This window comes from Centroberyx gerrardi, chromosome 5 (genome assembly GCF_048128805.1).
Source record: "Centroberyx gerrardi isolate f3 chromosome 5, fCenGer3.hap1.cur.20231027, whole genome shotgun sequence".
Classification (NCBI taxonomy): domain Eukaryota; kingdom Metazoa; phylum Chordata; class Actinopteri; order Beryciformes; family Berycidae; genus Centroberyx; species Centroberyx gerrardi.
Window position 1 is genome coordinate 10,248,917 of NC_136001.1, and position 21,110 is coordinate 10,270,026.

A 21,110-nucleotide genomic window follows, 5' to 3' on the forward strand; every position below is an offset into this window, starting at 1 on the left:
ATACCTCCTTAATCTCAAGTGCTTTTGTCATTATCCCTCTTTATCACTGTTCTTAAAGACAATGTCTGGCGCCCACATCCTCTGACTTAACTTCAGATTTCATGGTAACCCGAGAGTGGGTGTTCATGAGCATCACTCTCTCACTTAAGCTTTCTAACCAAAGTACAAATAGACACAGTGGCTATGTGAGCAGGCGGCTGACATTTTTAAGACGGAGCTCTTTGCGCAGGCTTCTTACTCACTGCTGTGACCCTCCAAGGTCTCCACCTTAATGCCTCTGCTGTCTATATGCTTAACATGCGCCTCAGCTCCGCCTCGACTTCACCTGCTCTTCCACGCACGGCCCAGCTAGTCCGCCATTATCTCCCAACTTGCGATGTTTCATCTGTGCACAGAGAGATGAATGAATTAACGACACTCTTGAGCCACTCATGCGAATCGCACGTCATAATCTGAGCATGACACAGAACAACCATGCAAATAGCTCCACATGTAAATGAGCATTCTGTTCGTCGTGATCACATGACTGTTGGTGTAATTCAATTATGGTTGCCATGGATATTATTGTAAATGGTGCTATAGATAACTAGGCCACGACGGGAGCCAAGAGCTGAGGGACCACAAAAGGAATGCAAAAATAAACCCATAACAAACATTGTTTTTCGGTTCTTTGTTAACTGGAAACAAAGGATCTGCATCTATAATGAGAATGTGCAATTACCCTTTCGTCGTCAGTAATGCGGCGCTAGAGAAATATAACTTGCACTGGACAACTTCACAGTACAGTATACGTACGTTGACTTTTGACTCTTATATAGACGATTACAGAAGGTGAAGAACACAAGCAGGCTGTGTTACAAGGAAGTAATTGCACAGTTCCAGCCGAAGGATTATCTACATACTCCAGAAGTTGGACATGAATCACTCTTAATTACTTACTCAGTCACATTAACAGAGAATACAGACAGTCTCAATAAGGACTAATACCAATTTGCTATATCTCATTGGATTATATAACTATGGACGTGGATAAATAAATAAATGCATCACCTTTTATTTTTTCATGTTACTCATATCAGCAGGTGTGCTTCATACCCATGTGAATTCATAACATGATTTGTGGGTTCAAATGCGCAGCTCTATCATTTTACTCTTTTAATGATAACAAGTCTACTTCCAGCTTCATGCATCTATGATAGCTTTCCTTTCAAGTAGGTCAGCAGCAAATAGGCAAATCCAATTTCTCCTAATCTTGTTTAACCCAAACCCCTGGGTGGCTCTGCTGAGGTTATGTGCTTGGGTAAAGTTTGTCAAATATGAGTTGATCAGTTTAAACATTACCCAAAGCTACACAAACACTGGTAACCAACAATAAAAGTACAAACATGCTGCTGTTAGTTTTTTCATGATGCAAGAGTTGAACAGTTCATTTCCAAACACTATATAACCATTTTGTAGTTCATCATTCAATATCTCTTAAATACAAGGAATCGAGACTGTAAAAGTCTTATCATTTTGTCAGCTTATCTAGCATCCTTTAAAAGGTACAATAATCTGTTGTAATTTTGTATTATCTTTCACTCGGTAACAGAAGGGTTTAACAAAGGGCGGATATCTCATTTTGGAACAAAACTTTTCAATTATGACCCAATGTTTCCTATATTGCAGGTCAAAAGAGCATGCGAGTTACGAGTCTCCTCATTTGCCAGGGGCTGTTATGGGTGGGCACTGCCCAAGGCTTCATCATCACACTTCCAGTCCCCAAACTGGAAGGCATTCCCAAAATAACAGGTATGGATCAGAGGGAGGAGGCTAACAGTGATTGAACAGGCTTTTGAGAGGTCAAAAGGAAAGCAAAGAGGTTTTTTCATGATAGAAAATTACTCTGCTCTGCCCATTATTGAGGTCACACTTCACATTTTTCTTCTGGCTGTGTGAATCAGTGCAAATATTACTGGGCTGGCAACACAGAAATCACATATTCTTGCAGGGTAATTTAAAAACTGCCTGGCAGCGTTTTGTTTATTATGCCAACAAAATGAGGTCTTTAGTGTCCACTTGCATAAACCTTACTTCGTGACCATCTTATTGCAAGCCAGTTGATTAAGTAATATATAAATGCACCACAACTTAGCTAGTATTACAGTAATAGTATAATAAATTATTACAATTAACCATTTGAAAATTGACATTATTATGTAAAATTGTTAACCACACTGGTGCAGAGCTGGGTTCAAGTCACTTTCAATTCACTCAAATCAAACTTGCAACTTGCATAATATTGAGTCTTCATTCTCAAATATTTCCTTGTAGATTGAACCTTTCATGGCAATTTTATTTTATTTTTTTCGACCCCAAACTAGAACTGGTGTAGCATCTGTTTTCTCTCTGCATGAGATTTGAATATTCTGGCTGCCTTTCTCCTGCAGGAAAGGGGATGATCTCTCTAAACGCTCACTGTGGGCCCGTGGACTTTCTGGTGGCCACCACCAGCGCCTTGTCCCCTGAACTGTTGAAGAGGGACTCAGTTGGGGACGGTCCAGACTCGGCCTGCGGAGGGGAGGACCGCAGTGACACTTCCTCTCAGGAATCCCTGCAACAGTCCAGCTCCTTCCAGGGAGAGGGCAGAGGCAAGGGGCGTGGCGTTCTGCTGCAGTACAAGCTGCGCTCCACGTCAGGTTTGCCCGGACGGCCCTTAACAGCAGTGGGTGACGAGGCTTCGGACTCCTCCCTGGAGTCTTTGGAGCACAGCGTGGAAGATGGATCTATCTACGAGCTCAGCGATGACCCAGAAATGTGGGTTCGGGGACGCCCCTGTGAGCGGGACGGGGGGCGCAGGGACAGGGTGACATCTGCAGCAGTCATCTCTGGAGGAAAGGGCTTCCGCAGACTAAAGGAAGGAGCATCAGCAGGTACTAGTACAAGTGGGGAGAGTTTAGAGAATACTCTTATGGTATGGCAACTCCCATTGACTGTGTGACATGGGGAATCTATGTGGCAACGCGGCGTGCTGCTTAAAGATGTCAGCCCAGCCAAGCCTTGAATCATCTGTTCCATAAATTCAAGGGACTTAACTATGTGATGCGAAGGCGTCGCCACCGTTAGACAGCTCCAGGCTAAGTGGATGATTTAGCCCGTGTGATAAAGAATCTAAGACCCGCTGTTTGCGAGAGGTAATGTCATCCCATAGGTCACTATGAGTGTGCAGGATTGTGTGTCATCATCTTCACCCGCAGCGGCAGAGCCAGCTACAGATTACTTCCATGCGACTGTTTTGTACTGGTTCCCCCTCCCTGCCTTAGTTAAGATGGATATGCCTAAATTCAGCCTCATCATTGCTGCCTGAGCTCTCCCACAGATTTTTCTCGCGTAGGACTCCTGTGTGAGCACCAGTGGACAGCATTCCTTTGAGAGTCAGCCTTTGTTGAATCTGCCATGCTCTGCAGAGTTGGAGATGGATGTCTTTTATCTGATCCTGTGGGAGAGATCCCATCTGTTTAGGGCTGAAAAGCTGGGAACTACCATAGCATCACAAAGCACATTAGCATTGCTTTATTAGCTAGGCCAGCTTTTCTCTCATTCCCATACAATGTGAACGTACTGTGTCTTCTATTGTGTCTCAAAAATGAACCCGTGCTCTCGGAAAAAAATACACTACGATCTCATTTATTCTGTCCTGTTGCAAGTGTTAAGAAACTGATAGGTTTAGTGTTAGGAAAATAATTGATATTGGTGTTGCTTCTAAGAGCTTCAAATTACCGTGCCTTTGTTGAAGACAGTCCTGTTACTAATAGGTCAGCTGTACAAATTATTCCACTCAACTGTTGCAGTAAAATGAAACTATCTTACTATCCTATCCTATCACTAAGCCACAGTAAAAACAAAGGCTATGAGTGGCCAGTGCTTTACATTACACAACCTATATTTGGACTACGCAAATCCTGCCATTAATACTGATTAATTTGAGGAAAAGAAACTCTCAGAGGCTTTAGCGTGCTATCTTCTTTAAGTACTGTACAAGTCAGATATCTCTGTTTCATTATTCACTGTCTCTTCTATCAGCTAGATGAAACAAATGTGCACCCTGGCTTGTTAATACACTACTCGCATTAGCTGGAAACCCCAGTTACACATCAAAAGCCAATATGAATAAAATGATGATGAAATAAAAGCGTTGCAGCCATCCAAGTTGCTATCGGCTGTGTTACGAACAGAGGGAACCTAGCTGAGAGAGACACCAGTGGGTGTGTTTACATGCACATTCATTTTCAATATTATTCAGGATGATTCTGATTTAAAGCTGGCATTTTACAATACCCACGATAAGCCCATGTCACGCTTATGCCATCTACACTTGTGTTTTACTTCTGACTTCATAGTAATAATTGGTAAATATTTGGAATACTCTGAGAATTTAATGCAAACAGGAATATTCTCTGATCGGGATCTGATAAGAGGATGCTGCATATGATCTTAACCAGCTGGTATGTGGAATACTCTGCATGTGAAAGCACTCAATGTGCATGAGGAACAGTTGTATTTTTTGTATGTAACTTACAGAAACATTCTCTGACTCCCTGGTACCATGTCTGTAATATTGTGGGGGTTTTGGTTGTTTGTTTTAACTACATAATTTAACGTTAGTGAAATGTTGTCAGGTTTGAGGATGTAGACTACTGACACTGACATCTTTCTGGCTGACAGGACCAAGTATAAACTTCACAATGCCTTGTTTGTTCATTGTGTTGACAGTAGACCAAGGCTAGGTAAGTATCCAACTATGAAGATGTTTTGACACTTAGGGATATAGCATTGACAATTTTCAATAAACAGAGCATGAGTGAAGGTTATGGTATGATGTTTTTCTACCCCTCTATCTCTACTTGCCCTTTCCAACACACATGGATTCTCCCTTTACCTCTTCATCACAGATGAAGCATAAAGTCCATGTTTTTTTTATTTCCCTGAGGCACATTGAGGTTTATTTTTTTTTCCTTTTCTGCTCCTCCTCACCGCTGAGATTCAAACACGCTGCTGTGGTGATGGAAACTGTCTATGGGTGCTGTCATGCAAATTTAGATCTCACTGTCATGTCGTGTCAGAAATGTATACTTCAATTCATGTGAGAGTCAATGCTGCTGGAGCCACAACACCCTCATGGTCACTATTGAAATCATCAATTCAACTTTAGCCAGAGGACGAGCATGTATTTGTGCTTGAGTAGGCTTTACGAAATATACATGATCCATTTACAAACGCTGCAGTACAGGCAGCACTGTTCAGCTGTTTCAGTAGCAACGGAGAGTTAATCTCCAAAGTATTGTGGCCTATGATGGACATTCATTTTCTTTTGCTTACAGTGGTTTCGTACAGTGATCTATTAATGCACTGACTATTAATACTCATGAATGGATTCACTATTAATTATCTCGCAGTCCCTTTTGTAAAGAGGACATGATGCAACAAATGAGACTGAAAATAATGTCACTTTGTAACAGTATTGTCGTGTTAGAAGAGACTTGTGTCGGGCACAAATAATGCAATGCAAACCTATATTTAATAATTCATTTGATGTTTAGCATTGGTAAATGTATTGCACTCATGCCAGCACAGGTATGTAGAAACAAAGTACTCATTCTCCTTTGGTACATTAATGATAAATGTCTATAATGTTTCCTGTTGTCTAACAAGTCGATGCTAAATTAAAAACATCTTTAAATCTAAGTTTGAGTTTGATCTTTTTTTATATGACTGATTTTAGAATGAGGATGAGGATGGTGGCCGGCGGTGGCTGTGGTGTTTGAGGTATATATCTTGAGGATTATTATGATAATGAGAGCTATTACTCTTTTGCTAGTCCATAACTTACAACACCAAGGATTCCTGTCTTTTATCTATCATTTGGAAGTGTTTTGGGGGTTATTTTGTCCTTGGTTATTCAAAATCCAACGACAAATGAGCTTATCTGCATCTGCTGGGAGCTCAACTTGGCAATGGTGGAAAAAGAACACAAATCATTTTCTTAAGTAAAAGTAGAAATACCCAGATAGAATAGATACAAGTATGATGCAATGCCCCTAAATTTACAACTCAGTGGTGTTCCATCTTCAATACACTAACCTCTAGACATCACGCTACAGGGGCACATTGTCTAGTTTATTTGCTCCTTATTGCTTCCTGTAGAACTTTGCTGGCTTGAAGTCAAACAGAGCATGAGCTAAAATCTTTTGATGAACCCTTTCCAATAATTTCATGAGATAATAAAAGTAACTGCATGCTATCGGTAACCGTTAAGAGTCAAAATATAGAGTCGTTTAAAATGACAGCGCGTATGTCAAGTCCAGGTACCTCAAAAGTGTACTTTCTATAAATGCAGAGCTTGAGTAAAAGTCTTGAGTTAACTGTTTGCCCCTGGAACTTGGTTTTGTCTTCCCCTTTATGCCTCTGCACCACCTTCCCTCTATGTGGGGTGCCAGCTGCTTATCTCATCGCTGGCACACTGCACTTCTGGGAGATGTGCAAGACCGCTACAAGCTAGTTCAAACTGTAGGTGAAAACCCACTGGGGAACTCCAGCACCTCCCCCCCCCCATCTCTCTCTCTCTCTCTCTCTCTCTCTCTCTCTCTCTCTCTCTCTCTCTCTCTCTCTCTCTCTCTCTCTCCCTCCCTCACCCTCACCCTCTTCGCCACTTAAAGGCTCCCTGCAATGCCGACAATGTCAGGTGAAGGTGGGGATGGAGTGAGGGGGAGCGGCGCTTTAACATTCATTGAAGTGATCCTCAGCAGTAGCCTATAAGCAGAATTAGCAGAAAAGGTCACAGCTAAAGCAAACCGTGAATGATTGGGTAGATGAGATGTAGAGTCAGATGTAGAGTGGAGGTTCAGGTGTGTGTGTGTAGCAGCATTTAGCTAAACACATCTGTTGCCACCTGAGGGTTTCTAATGCGGCCTCATGTAAATCATATAAACGGAATTTGATCACGTATTTTGCAGTAAATACTACGGAGGAGTGGCAGCACCTGAGGTTGCATCTGAGGTTGAATATATAAATAAAATGTTTTGTTCAGTGCATTGCCATCTTCTCTCCCCCATTTCACCCTGCAATGCAACGGTTCAGTTAGATATCACTAAACACTAAACACGGGTGAAGAAAAATGCATTCGCCGCAATTAATATGCCTCATCGTTCTCTGTGGATGTGTATAATCTAGGCTTTGTTTACTTGTACTCTTTTCAGTTTTGCCGCAAGCTCTCATTTACCCAACATTTTTGGCTCGCAGATGCCATCCTGGGAGTATCCAGTGCGCAAAACAGTATCCAGAAACAGAATGAGGATCACACCGCTGCAGGAAGCACCTGAAAGGGTCCACAAAACTCGGATGAGAATTGGGAACATAATGCTGATCTGATAAAGCAGTGCTGAATTGCACCTTGTACCTGGGTCAGCAGTAGAACACATCCTTCCCTGGAAGCAAAATGACAAAATGAGAGGCTGAAATGCTGCGCAAGCGTTTCACTGTCAAGACTCAAGCAGTATAGAGCATAAATATGTGTGCTTTTTCTGTGAGACTTCACAAACCCTTTTCTAAACCTTTCTATAGATATTTTCTGCCAATTAACCCTGCCCCAGGAGAGATTTGCCTATCTCAAGCCCCAGCTTTGCGCCTGTGCAGCTTGCGGCGTCACTCTCCCTACGTCTCAGGTATAATTTGCATGCCTCGGTCAAGGCTAAACTGAAGCGGATGAAGCGTTGCAGTTTGAAGGTCTCCCTGCTTTATCTGCCGACTCCTAAAAGCCAGGCATATTTGCATTGCTTTTCATTTCCGCAGGCTTGGCAGTGCCAATGATAAAGGAAGAACAGCACACTGTACCAACCTTCCTTAACAAAGGAGGCAGCAGCTAATGATTTGCATAGAGAGAATGCAAGGATAAGGCCCACACAGAGTTACCTTGTGTGTCATTATGGCTCTCCATCAACGGTTTGAGCTGATGCCGGTCAAAAACCAAAGCCAAAGCGAGGGGTTGGGTCACATCTTGATAGATGTACTTGGCTGTACTGGCTAATTCTACCTCACATGAATATATACTCCCTACATTTCAATAGAGGCTATTCTTTCCCAGTTCCCAGATCATCCAGATCTAAGAATCAAGCCATGGTCTTTCCACTAAACTCCCCGAATGCCTGTTCAATCCTTGGGCCCATCAATCTCTCGCTGCTCTTTGTGAACCCGTCTTTTACAGCGCTCTCAGAGCCACTCACACATATATTTTATTTACCACCTTTTAATCATGCAGAAGATTGATGAAATTTTGATCACTGTACATTATTCAGCTCGTCCCCAAGGAAAGGAGTCAGCTCCATGGCATGACACCGTGTCACATATTGAATAGTTATCATCTTCCACAATATTTATCTCTTTGTCTATCTATTTGTAAAGAGGTATTGAAAAATAAATGCAGTGCTCCATAACAATGGCATCTCTTTAAGGCATTCTTATGGCTGTGCGTTCCCTTTCCTTTGACATTATCATTTATTTTTTTGCAGTGTGTAAAAATATAATAGGTGAAGTGCAACTGAGGAGTTTTATAGGCAATTTCCTCAAAACACATTTATATAATGTCTGAGAGCCTAGACTCCTATCCCCCCTTCTTATTTACCGTTTGATGTATAAACATGCCAGTTTTACACGTTTTGCGCTTTCTTCTGGCTTGCAGTGTTTTATTTTCTAAGACTGTTTAGGCCTTTGAAGGGTGACCTTCAATTCATATATCTATTGCTATAACTCTCTGCTACTATCTCAGCGGGACCTCTGTGGAGGAGATAAAATTTCTTTTTATGTCTTGCAGTGAATCAAGTCACTTTTATGCCAACATTTCTCCCACTATTCAAACAAAATGAGAGCGTTAGCATTCAGGTCTAGTCTTTCTCCTTTCGCATCCGTGTTGAATTTGGATGTCAGCCAGAGAACATTTCAGAGGTAAATAACGTGTTGAATGTGGCCGCAACCTGGTTGCATTTCGCTAGAGGAGCAAAACATGTCTTCATGCATCTTCAGTATCAAAAACAACAAATTCTAATCTATGCCTTCACTTTGTGCCTCTGTGTTGCCCTGGATCAATACTTGCATCACCTGCATCTAAGGGATGACCAGGAAACCTAAATAATATTCATTCCTGTCCTGTTTTTATGAGAGTTGTTTCTCCAACCAAGATTCCCGTGAGGGGAGTCAGAGCAATAGTCCATGCCAGCATATAACTCTCTCTTACTTCCCCTTTCTTACTCCCTCAACCGCTCTTTTTTCCCTCCCTCCCCCTCTGGCTTGCACTCTCTCTTCCCTTTGACTCACCAACTCCCTCTCTGTCTCTTTTTCCTCCCTCCTTCCCTCCCTCCATTCCTTTTTTTCATCCCAGGGGAGGAAATGTACATTACTGGTTGGTCCTGTTGTCCTCACCATGACAGATGGAGGCTGTTGAAATGCATTTTTCGTTGCATTATGCTAAATAACAGCCAAGTTTTGCATGCTATCACTGTTCACTAGACAAAAACGGCGCTTAGAAGCAGGAGGAAGTTGCCTGCGCAGCCATCTTGTCGTCAGTTTGCCATGTACAGTGCAGTATACTGTATCTCAGGTTTAGTGATAGAGGGTGCATAGTAATGTCACAGTGAATATGACTCACTCCTCAATTCCTTTTGGCCTTTTGGAAGAATCCATTTTCCATCTTTTTAACATTCTGTCAGAAAGAGACACATTTGACTTGCAGAAAAACATATTGATCCAACTCAGGCACACAAATGCTGTGGATTTTGAGCAGATTTTTTGACACACAAACCATAACATATGTCAACCATGTTACAGTCACTCACACAACTGTTTGAAAATCATTTCAATGCATGTTTCTAAAACTTTTTCTAACAAATTAATATTCTACCATAATAATCTATGAAATAATGGTTGTTCAATAAAATGCCTTTTTACTTCATTAAAGTAATTACAGCACCTACAAGTGATGAATTCCTTTAAAAAAAAAATGCCATTATTGAAAGAATTTCAATTATTTTTACATTATTTTAGGATATATAATTGGTCTCCTCTTCCCCTACACATACAAACTAATAATTGAATAAAGGTAGGGACCGAAGTAATTTACGCTAGAAAAAGGGTGCAAAAAATATGTTTAATAATGTAATGAACTTCAAAAAGCATGACTCTATGCTGAACGTCATTTAAACAGTTTAAATTTCTCAACAGTGGAGACGGCTGAATGATCAAAGTGTTTGAGCACAATCATTTGAAAGCTAACATGAACAATAAAAACTGATAAGTCATACAATCCATTAGGGGGAGCAGCATTTTAAAATAATGTTCTGCTACAGTTACAACATTTCTTTATAGCACTTCAAGGAATTAGTATTTATTTTTGAAATAAGAAAAAAATGTGTGACCTAATGTAAATAATAAAAACAAATCAGTCAGAAAGGGAGCACATTAATACTTAAGAATATGTAAATTAAATAAAGTGTTGCCGCTAGGTAAATCATTACCCATTCTCTTTCCACAGATATATCAAATAAAATATAAATATAAATAAATAAATATACTTAAAAGAAGAAAAAGTTATGATCAAAATATTATTGTGGCATAAAAAATAATCAAGGTCCAGGCACTCATGTGGGTTTGCAAGTTCAAAGGCCTTTAATCTGAGCGCTAAGACATTACAAATACATCAATGCGTATCGGCTTATGTCTTCACCAGGGTGTTGGCTACAAAGTGGAGGCGTAACGATTAAATAGGCTGGGACACCTGTGTAACAAGGCATACTCCAAATCTGCCACTGAAGGCACAGATAACTATGTGAAGTAAGTGACGCAAAAGCTCCATACAGTGAAGAACAATGCACACAAAATAAAGAACTATGTACAAAAACTCAGAGGAGAAAAGGAGAAAGTACTGTAAACCAAGACAAAATGAAGGAACAAACAAATACAAATAGAATACAAAAACAAATAGACTGGAAAATGTAATGTTGGACAATCAACATAATTATGATACCTTTTTCACATCAACAGTATATCCATATAATGCCTCTCATCTCAAGACATAAAAAGAGGAGGAGGACGCTAAAGAAAGAGAAAAAGATCCTCATTAAGGCCTGGAAAGGTCTGGTGGCTTTCAGTACAAGAATCCAATAAGCCTCCCTTTGCTTGAGGCATTTCAGTTTATCTCCACCCCTCGCACCCAAAACACTATACCTGAGACTTTTTTGAGAATTTGTTGATTTCTTATATTAAACCATTTGCGACAAAGCTGCCCTTCTATATACAGGACACCACTCAGGTACTGAAGAAGATATCAGAGATAAAAAATAAAAAACAATCATGGCCATACAGCAATATAGTCTATGAGAAGGGCCTTGAGGCTTTGAGACATTTTCTTGGATCTCGACCTGCTGATCTTTCTAGCAATGAAGTTAATTGTCCAACTCACAGAGTGGACCTTGGGAAATGATGTCTTTCTGTTCCGGGACCCTAACCCTTTACAAACAGGAGAAAGGGACAGCTATGGGTGCCTGCTTCGCACCAAATTATGCAAATTGGTTTCTCAGGCTTTGGGAGGAGCGCTATATATCTACTCTGCCACCAATACTTTTAGAGATAAGATTATTAGGTGGGGTCACTGCATTGACAATGTGACACGTTTCATCTCTGCGTCTGAACAGGAACTTTTACATTTTCATTGTTACATCATCAGCACTAATAGAAATCCGTAACTAAGCTTAGAATACAGTCAAACAGAGATACATTTCATTGATTTAAACATTTTCAAGGATGATCGAGGAAACTTACACACAACAATATTTAGGAAGGCTACACACGGTAATACAATACTTCATGCAAAAAGCTTCCATCCCTCTTGGCTCATTAAGAACATCTCTTTTGGACAGATACAGACATATGTGACTCTGAGCAGGACTTTCTCATTCAGTCTGCAAGCATGTAACAGCACTCTAGACAGAGAGGATACCAGTCCCAGGTACTTGCAAAAGAATATGACTCCCACTTAATCGGAAGGATCTACTCTGCCACAAACACAAAAAAGAACAACCTCACAAGCCCCTTTTTGTCACCCAATACAGTAAGGAGGACGTTTAAGTTAAACACATCATTAAGAAGAACTGGAACATCATCCAGTGTAGTGTAAGTGTCCTATGAAAAGTGTTTCCTGATCCCCTGGGGTGAGCTTCAGACGTGCGCCCACACTAAGAGGCAGACTGATGAGAGGTTACCTTCCAAAAGCTCCCAAAAGGGGGAACTCGGCTATAGCCACCTAAAAGAAACGTTTGTTGTGGTAGTTTGCAATTACTGCAGGTAACATGGTTAAAATGGATTCCTTTAAGGATATATTCAACAACGAAAGACATCCAATTAATGGTTTCATTAAGGTTGGAGTGCGTTTGTGGGTGCTTTTACATTGGTCTCACCAAAGGGAGAGCATAAGGGACTGGGTGGCAGAGCAGCGCTATGCCATGAGAGCAGGTAATGTTTAAAAATTTCCCCATGGCTAGACATTACCTGGAGGCCCACATCGGCCTGATAGCTCACTCAAAGTCTCAGGTATAGCGGTGATACTTTTGGGCGCCAGGGGTGGAGATAAACCGAAACACCCTAAAGCAAAGGGAGGCTTATCGGATTCAGGTACTGAAAGCCACCAGACCTTTCCAGGCCTTAATGAGGATCTTTTTCCCTTTCTATTTCCCTCTATAGCATCCTCCGCCTCCTCTTTTTATGTCTTGAGATGAGAACATGGATATGCTGTTGATGTGAGTCTAACATTAGATTATCCAGTCTATTTATTGTGCTGGTTGTTTATATTCAGCTTAAAGATTTGTTGTTTGTTTCTTCATTTTGTCTTGGTTTACAGTATTTTCTCCTTTTCTCCTCTGAGCTGTCTTTATTTTGCGTACATTGTTCTTTTTCACTGTATGTAGCTTTTGTGTCATTGACTTCACACACTTATCTGTGCCTCCAGTGGCAGATTTAGAGTATGTCTTGTTACACAGGTGTCCTAGCCTAATTAATCGTTACACCTCCACTTTGTAGCCAACACCCTGGTGAAGGAATAAGCCGATACGTGTTGGTGCATTTGTAATGTCTTAGCCCTCTGATTAAAGGCCTTTGAACTTGGAAACCACATGAGTGCCTGGGGGGTATTTCACAAAGCAAGACTGGAGAGTTAGCCAGATAACTGTGGAAAAGATTATGCTATATCCTGGTGATACTGATTTGAATCTGTAAAACAAAACTGCAATATTAGGTTTAGGAATATGATTCAGTCATGCATGATGATGATTGGTAATAATACAATTTCAGAAGATATTTCATAACACTTTTTTAAAGTTATCTGTATACTTGCTAATCCAGCTTTGTGAAATACCCCCCTGGGCCTTGATTTTTTTATACCACAATAATATTTTTGTGGTCATAACTTGTGTATGTGTATTATACTTATATTCTTTTCATCAATTCTATTTATATTAAACTGAGTATCCATCAAAATCATCTCCAAGATCAGGTCCTTTCTGTCATATTCAGATCTAGAAAGATTTCATCTCACCCTGTTTTGTTTACTGCAACTCACTGTATTTTGGTATTAGTCAAGCTTCTCTGTCCCGCATCCAGCTGGTGCAGAATGCTGCCGCCAGGCTCTTAACTAGATCCAAAAAAAGGGACCACATTACACCTGTACTGGCATCTCTGCACTGGCTCCCTGTCAGTAGAATTCAATTTAAAATATTTGTTTACAAATCCTTAAAAGGTCTTGCCCATCTGTATATCTCTGAGAAAATAGAGCTGGGAAACTTATTTGCCATCTCACCGTTGTTTTCACTCCATGAAAATTATGACACTTATTGAAAATCACATGACTTGTGGAAAAGTCCTTTTTTTTATTAGAGGCTTGACAGTAGATTTAGAGACACAAATGTATTTAATGTTTTTTTTATAACTAAAAATGCATTGGTTATGATAAATGATGTTATGAGAGAAAGAAGACAACTAAGCCAATACATTATTTACTCAAGTGTTATATTATTTGTACATTTTATTAGTTTTATTTCTATTAGAAGTTGAATACTTAAGGGCATTGCAAAATGGCTTAGTTTAAAAAAAAAAGTTTCAATTAAAAAAAAGTGGATATAATAAACAAAATACACTCTCAGGCAATACAAATTGTGCTTTATCAAAGTAAATATGTAATAGTTTAGATCAAGCTTTTTGATTGTAGTATTGGTAAACATTTTACACAAATTATATTGAAATATGTCAGATGGACTTAAAATGCTCTGATTTGGAGGAATGATTCATATTCTGATTGCATTAGGCCGTCCAGAGTGAAGTAGAAAGAAGTCTGACGCCACCCTGTCAAGTCTGATCTCTAATCTTAAAAAGGAAGTGTGGCTGGGTAATGGACTTTTTCCACAGAGCGTCAAGACTGACAACCTCATACAAAGTGCAGTTATAGAGAGTCTTAGTTTTCAAAGGGATAGAAAATCAATATCAGCGGTGGCAGATATGATATTTATTCAAAATGCACTCCCTCTCTTGATAAAATGAGGAGGAGGTTCAGCTTTGCAGGAAGCTTGGCAGCTTGGAAGCTGTCTGTTTTTTCGGGTGGACATTCACAGTAACCAACGTTGACAGTTTCTATTTTTAAACTCCTCACTCCTCTGAGAGTGATCCTGCAATGCAACATTGTCACATTGGTTGGCTGGGATGGGAGAAGGATTTATGTTTAAAACAATAGTGGAACTCATAGAAACGCGTCTTATTTGGCCATTAGCAATAATTCATAATTTTGTGAAAATATAACCACTAAAGCTAAATGCAAATAATGGATGGCAGTGTTGACTTATATTATCTGTACATTGTAGTGCCCATAAACACCTAAACTATCAGCAAAAGTGTTCTCCACTATGAACTGGCAAAAGGAGAAGTAGATGATTAATTTGCAATTACTGTACAGCAGAGGTCGATTCAGTATGCAGTCTAGAAAGACATATAGGCAAGGAACTCAATAGACCATGTTCATAAAACATGTCAGCCCCTTGGATGATGTCATTCTGCTTCTGGGCCCATCGAGCAGTGGCCTCATTGGAGCACTGGTCTCGAGCAATCTGGTTCTACTGGAATGAGTGAACAAAAAAAAAGGAAGAAGAAAAAGAAAAGAAAAGAAAGACAAGAAATGAAAAAATAAGGGCTTTACAAAATGGTTGAGATGGCATATGTGAAAAAGGCAACATACAATTTTATGGAATGAGCACAAATTCTGAAACGCATATTACGTGTTGTGAATACGAATAATGTGAAGATTATGTTCCTCCACCACAAAAGGATTTTGTGACAATAGCACAAATTGAACACCAGTTTTACGTGTTTGTCACAGAAAAAGGTCAGCTATAACGGTTAAGTTTAGGGTTAAGGTTAGGCAACTAAAACAACTTTGTTTAAGATTAGGTTGTTAAGGTTAGGGTTAGGGTTAGACAAATAAAACAATTTGCTTAAGTGTAGGGAAAGGTTTTGGCCATGGTTAAATTTGAAAAACTTTTGCTAAAACTGAAAACTTCACTCACTGTAGAAAAGTTCTTCACATGAATTGGGAATTGAATGCGGGTCGCAAGAGTTGAAGGTAAATGTCTCCACACATCCACCACCCCGACCACAGCACCCTTACCCTCCACTGCACTACATCCATGTCAAACTACTGCCTGTTTCTAGTCGTGTCTCTTCCACATAATCCTGTTATGGTGAGGTAACGTATTTCTCCCACTTTTCGTGCACAAAGCACGTACTTGCATTTTAAGACACTGTGCTCATTTCACAAAATTTTGGGAGGCCAGGCTGGAAATAGGGAAGATGAAAGTGTCCCATTGTCAGTCACACAGTTACACTGATAAACCTCTGGGATAGACCCTCTGGCTAGCATGTAAATTAAAAGAATGGGGTACGATGGTGTCTGATGAAGAGTTTTTTCACTGAGGAGTGGCAGTTAGCATGCCAGCAAGCTTAGCCAGTGGAGGCGTGATATAATTTCACTCCCACTCTGCTGCACCTCTGAAGGATCCTCCTCAGCCATTGTGCACTCTGAACACTCGGAAGGTCATGCTCTGAATATACAACTAGGAATTCAGGCAGTGTTCTGAATTCACAAGCAGTCCACTATAGTTTGAGTACAAACTGGTGCTCACAGTGCAAGTTTACAAACACACCCTTCATTTGGACACTTTGCATAAATGGATAGGCATGAAAACAGTATTAATGTCAACCCAGTTGTCAACAAAATACATATAGCCCATTCATTTCATTATTGGTTTGAAGACATTAGCACAATAAATGCACAGAGTGAACATATCCAAGGAACATTCTTTGATGCCCTTGTTTTGAAACAGATGGGGCTGGCTGGTTGTTTTTCATCGCTTGAGGTAGTTGTCACAGACTACATCAAAATGGGCCATGCAGACAAATAAACCAATGGTTATTGAAGCGATTATGTTGCTGTCACAGTCTGAAGTGTTTCTGTATTTGCCAGACTCACAGGGAATTTTTTGTCTCATCACTAAAACAGGATTACCCCGTTGGCATGTGTAGCAAGTTTAACTAAAGAGTTGACTGTGACGCTGCCTGAGAATTACTCAGGAGCCAAGGGGATCCCAATACAGATTCATGAAATTAGATGATAGAATGCAATAAAGTGTACATCCTGAAGGGCTGTCATTGTGAAATCAAGAAAACCAGATGGCAGAAGGCAGCAGAAGGTAATCTTAAACAGCATAAATGCCAGACACTAGATTGTGCACACAGTTCAAATCATTTGGTATGTATGTAAGGTTTAATGTTCATATCCAAGGTGAAAAACCAGCACTCACACCAACAACAAAAGGGGCAGTATTAGTTACACTGCCTTTTTTAATGTTAAAAACGTTAATGAGAGTTAATAACTCCAATGAGTGCGCTTTTGTCCGACATATCATGGACTGTTAAAACATTTCAGTAAATTCACTTTCCATCAAGGCCTTTTTGGATATCAAGCCACTACATAGGGATTTCACAAGCTGCATTGTGAATCACTATATTTTCAAAATTTTAATATTTACAGTATTTACAGTTAGGTTAAGGTTTCATGTGTGGTTGAGGTTAGGGTTAAGGAAGGTTAGCTTTCTAATCACCATTTTAGGTGGAAAATCAGGATGCGCTGTTGTTTTGCAGCTTTGCCACAAAGTAACAACCACAGCAAAGGGTCCTCAAACCCCATTCAGCAAGATGCTGAATTGCCTGTTCAGTGTGCCCTTTTTCAAGGGTTACAAATCAAACACTATTTTGACTACTGCCTCTCAGCGGTGGACCTCTAAAGGTCCTCCCTGTCACACATGGTTGAATGGAACTTGCACTAAGCTGTTCATTTTCATCAGATGAGAAGTGTCCTTTTTACTGGTGAGTTTGCGCCCATGTGGTTGCAGGGAGGCTTTGAGGTGAAACAGGTTTACTGGAGGCCATAATGTTTCTGTTTCAATCCCCTGCACCAAACATATCCATCTTACACATCTTAGATGCCCCTGAGCAACTTACTTAACTGTAACTACTAATAAACAACCAAGTCAGTGCTATTCGACTGTGTGCCCTCAGAACAGAACCTAGCTTTCCAACCAGGTTATACCACGGATTAATAACATACTTTTGGGTAAAGCTGTACCTCATGCTTAAGAAAAAGTAAATAGGCTGGTACCCTGTGGGCAGTTCTGGCTCAAAGAGCTCAGACTTACTAGAAGCAATATTTCACTTTGGTTACAGTATCTTCTAACACACTTATTTTGGTACGACTGCGGGCTGTAGACCTTTAACAGTAGTAGTCTCTGAAGTGCGAATTCACCATGGATGTTATGTCTTTCTTCCTGGTTCTTTTGTTCTATAATTGAAACCAAGAAACTTTACATCTTGAAAACTCTGATCTAAAACTCAGAAACGTCACTGCCTCTAGTTGTGCTGTAAATAGCATTTATTTTCTGCCAAGCCTAACCCAAACACTGGATCTTTATACATGACTGCGATAACCAATATTGTCTCAGAGCACATATGAGGCTAATGAGTGTTAAAGGCGTGAATATAAAACATCACTTTAGGGGGCCATCATTACAATAATATGCTTGTCTGGTACCATTCAGATGTTTCACCTTCCCTTTAATAATTCCATGCAAATGGGAGTCAAACATTACTTTATCTATTCTCGGCTGTGGAGGGAGAAACACTTGGTGAATTAGGCGGTGCTGTAAAGTGTGCACACTGTCTGCTGGCTGAAAAACATGTCAGCGAAGCGGTGTGCCTGTTAAAATACATAGTTAATGCTGCTGTTTTGGGTTTATTAGTCAAATACAGTCTTTTCATGTTGTCAAAGAGTACAGTCGTTTTCTCACACATCTAAGACATGACCACATACTCTACCTGCTGCACAACTCTTCATAGCGGGAAACACTTGACTGGGACTTAAAGGAATAATCTGTGTTGCTCTTGTGGGGTGAAGCCTTTGAAGGTAATTGGTGAATTTTGGCGATTTTTACTGTTGTTGTTATTAAACATTACAGTCTTCTATTGTGAAAGCCCCGCCTCCTTCTGCGTGCTAAGTGTTTTGCAGGTATCTAGAAGGCGGGGTCGGGTCGTCAGCTGGGAACACCTGGGCCCGGCGTCCCCGGTGCTGTAAGAGCGCGCCCAGTTCAGTCTCTTCTGAGAGATTTCCCGGGAGACTTCCGTTCCTCCGAGAGACTTTCTCCACGCTCCACATTTTTTATTTCTGTTATCATTTTTCATCACTCCACGACAGCACCACACTACTCTTTTCTGCATGTACACACTCACATCACCGACTTTACTGATTACCCTCTCATAACATTTCTACTATTTTCAGTTAATTTCTGTTAGTTTGGAAAATAAATGAATCATGTTGCTTTAATTTCTTGTGTCTCTCCCGTTATTTGCCATGGCCTTAGAGAACTATGGATTGAAAAAAAATATGATCCAAGAATTTATGAAACCCTTTCGAAACGAATTTCACCAATGCATGGTTGTCAATCTAAAAAGGCTGTTTGTCGTGACTCCTGAACAGCTAATATTTTGGAGATACAAGGATTTTACTTGACAGCAGCAATATTGATCCCATCCCTTCTGGCCACAGAGGTGTTATTTAAGACAAGAAAACAAACACAACTGCAGTGACAACATTCAGATTCAGATTCAGATTCAGATTCATTATCGCCAAGTACACATGCACATACAAGGAATTTAGCTTGGCAAGTTGGTGCGGTGCAAATAGCAAACAGACAAAAACAAAACAATAACACAATAACAGTAAAGTGCCATCCAAGTCCAGTATGACCACCTCTGACATCAGTGACTTCTTCCCAAGAGCCCTCTATAACACTCACCTATACCACACAAACTCTGGACTCCTCTCCACCTACAGTAAACTGTGCTCTCTGTGAACAAACAGCACAGTTCAACTGTATATTACCATTATAGGGATGGGACGATGTATCGAAATTCATATTATATATCGCAATACAAAGATGTGACAATATCGTGGGGAAGAAAAATGAATCGTGAGACTAGCTCCATTTTATTCTGCTGTAGTAATCGCAAATGAGACGCTTGCCCATCACAATTTCACAATCTCTCCATCCAAATTATATTATCTGCACTTTGTAATGACATTTTGAAATTGTTGTTTACATTCTAGCACGCAAATGCTACTGCTAGAAAGATCTGTGCCTCAGAAATAAACCTAATTCTTCACAGTCATACTTTGTTGTCATTGAACTTTTATTTATAACATTGTAACATAGTTGTATCGAATTGTGAACCACATATCACGTATTGAATCATCCCATCCCTAATTACCATGATATGTGTTATTGCACAGCTGTACATATCTTATAATGTCTGCATACGTTTTTGCACATTATCCCATTTTCTCAGCCTTTCAGCCTCAGGAATTATGCCAATGTTCCATATTCCTCATTGTTTATTCCTCATTTTACTGTTTACTACAACCACCTCATGGTACCCTGACTGAGCACACTGTTAGACACTAACCATACCCTCTTCTACAGTTGCAACCACACTATATGCCATGTTGCCTGAATGAGAGATGTGTTGTCCTTGTACCATGTATCGGTATGTACTGTGTTGAGTTGTTGATAAGTCCCAGCAACAGTGAAACAAAGGCAACACCTTGTATGTTAAAACAAAGTGATTCTGACTATGAAAAATTCCAGTGTTGACCTCTCACAGCTAAACAGGGTGACCTGAGTGACAGTACAAGCTGTTGTACTACCATTTTGTGGCTTACAGTGTCCGTGGAAAGGCTTAGCAAATGCTACACACTCTTCAAATACACTTGAATATAATGTACTCTTTAGAGCATGGAGCAAGCTGTACTATCTGAGTTTGAGGTTAACTTGTATACAGTTATTTTCAGTATCAAAATGCAAGTTGAAACATTCATTTAAATGTAATTTCAAGCTGAGGAGGTGAAGTTGAATGAGGTTGCAAGAATTTGCTGTTAACTTGATTTCCCTTCATGTCAAGGTTCGGCTTTTGTACACGCTATACAAATATATGGAATTATTCACTGACCTTGGCTCGCACTGCATTTGTTGCTCTGGACATTTTGATTTCAAATGATTGTTGCCTGACACACATGCTTCTCCATGTTTGATGTTGGGTAAATCCATGAAAGATGTCTGCATACATGGAGAATTGATTTCCCTGCCTCCGCATATTACAGTATGAACACAATAAATCACTTTATTTTCTTGCACTAATATCCTTGACCTTATTGTCCGTAACAATATAATATATCTGACCCTTTGATGCATAACCTGGGTCAAATGCAATGTGGCTTAGTGTTTCTTTGATATATCTTTGCAATCAATGAGTTAAATAATTTAATTACATTTTAGTTTTTGATGTCCACAGATTGTTGTTTTCATTTCTACTTTACTTATTGAGTTTGCACTATGATCCCAAGTTTCCATAACGTGGGAGAAAAATGACTTTGAATCTGAATT

The 21,110-nt window shown here is 40.0% G+C and overlaps 1 protein-coding gene across 1 annotated transcript in view; it reads left to right on the forward strand.

Annotated features, from left to right (window-relative positions):
• Positions 1-5,692, forward strand: part of arhgef10la (Rho guanine nucleotide exchange factor (GEF) 10-like a) — an 83,938-nt gene extending 78,246 nt beyond the window's left edge. Inside the window, exons 22-23 of the mRNA XM_078283799.1 lie at positions 1,669-1,791; positions 2,430-5,692. Coding sequence (XP_078139925.1) covers positions 1,669-1,791; positions 2,430-2,980 — 674 coding nt within the window. The 3' untranslated portion in view covers positions 2,981-5,692. The remainder of the gene's footprint in view (positions 1-1,668; positions 1,792-2,429) is intronic.
• Positions 5,693-21,110: the final 15,418 nt, after the last annotated feature.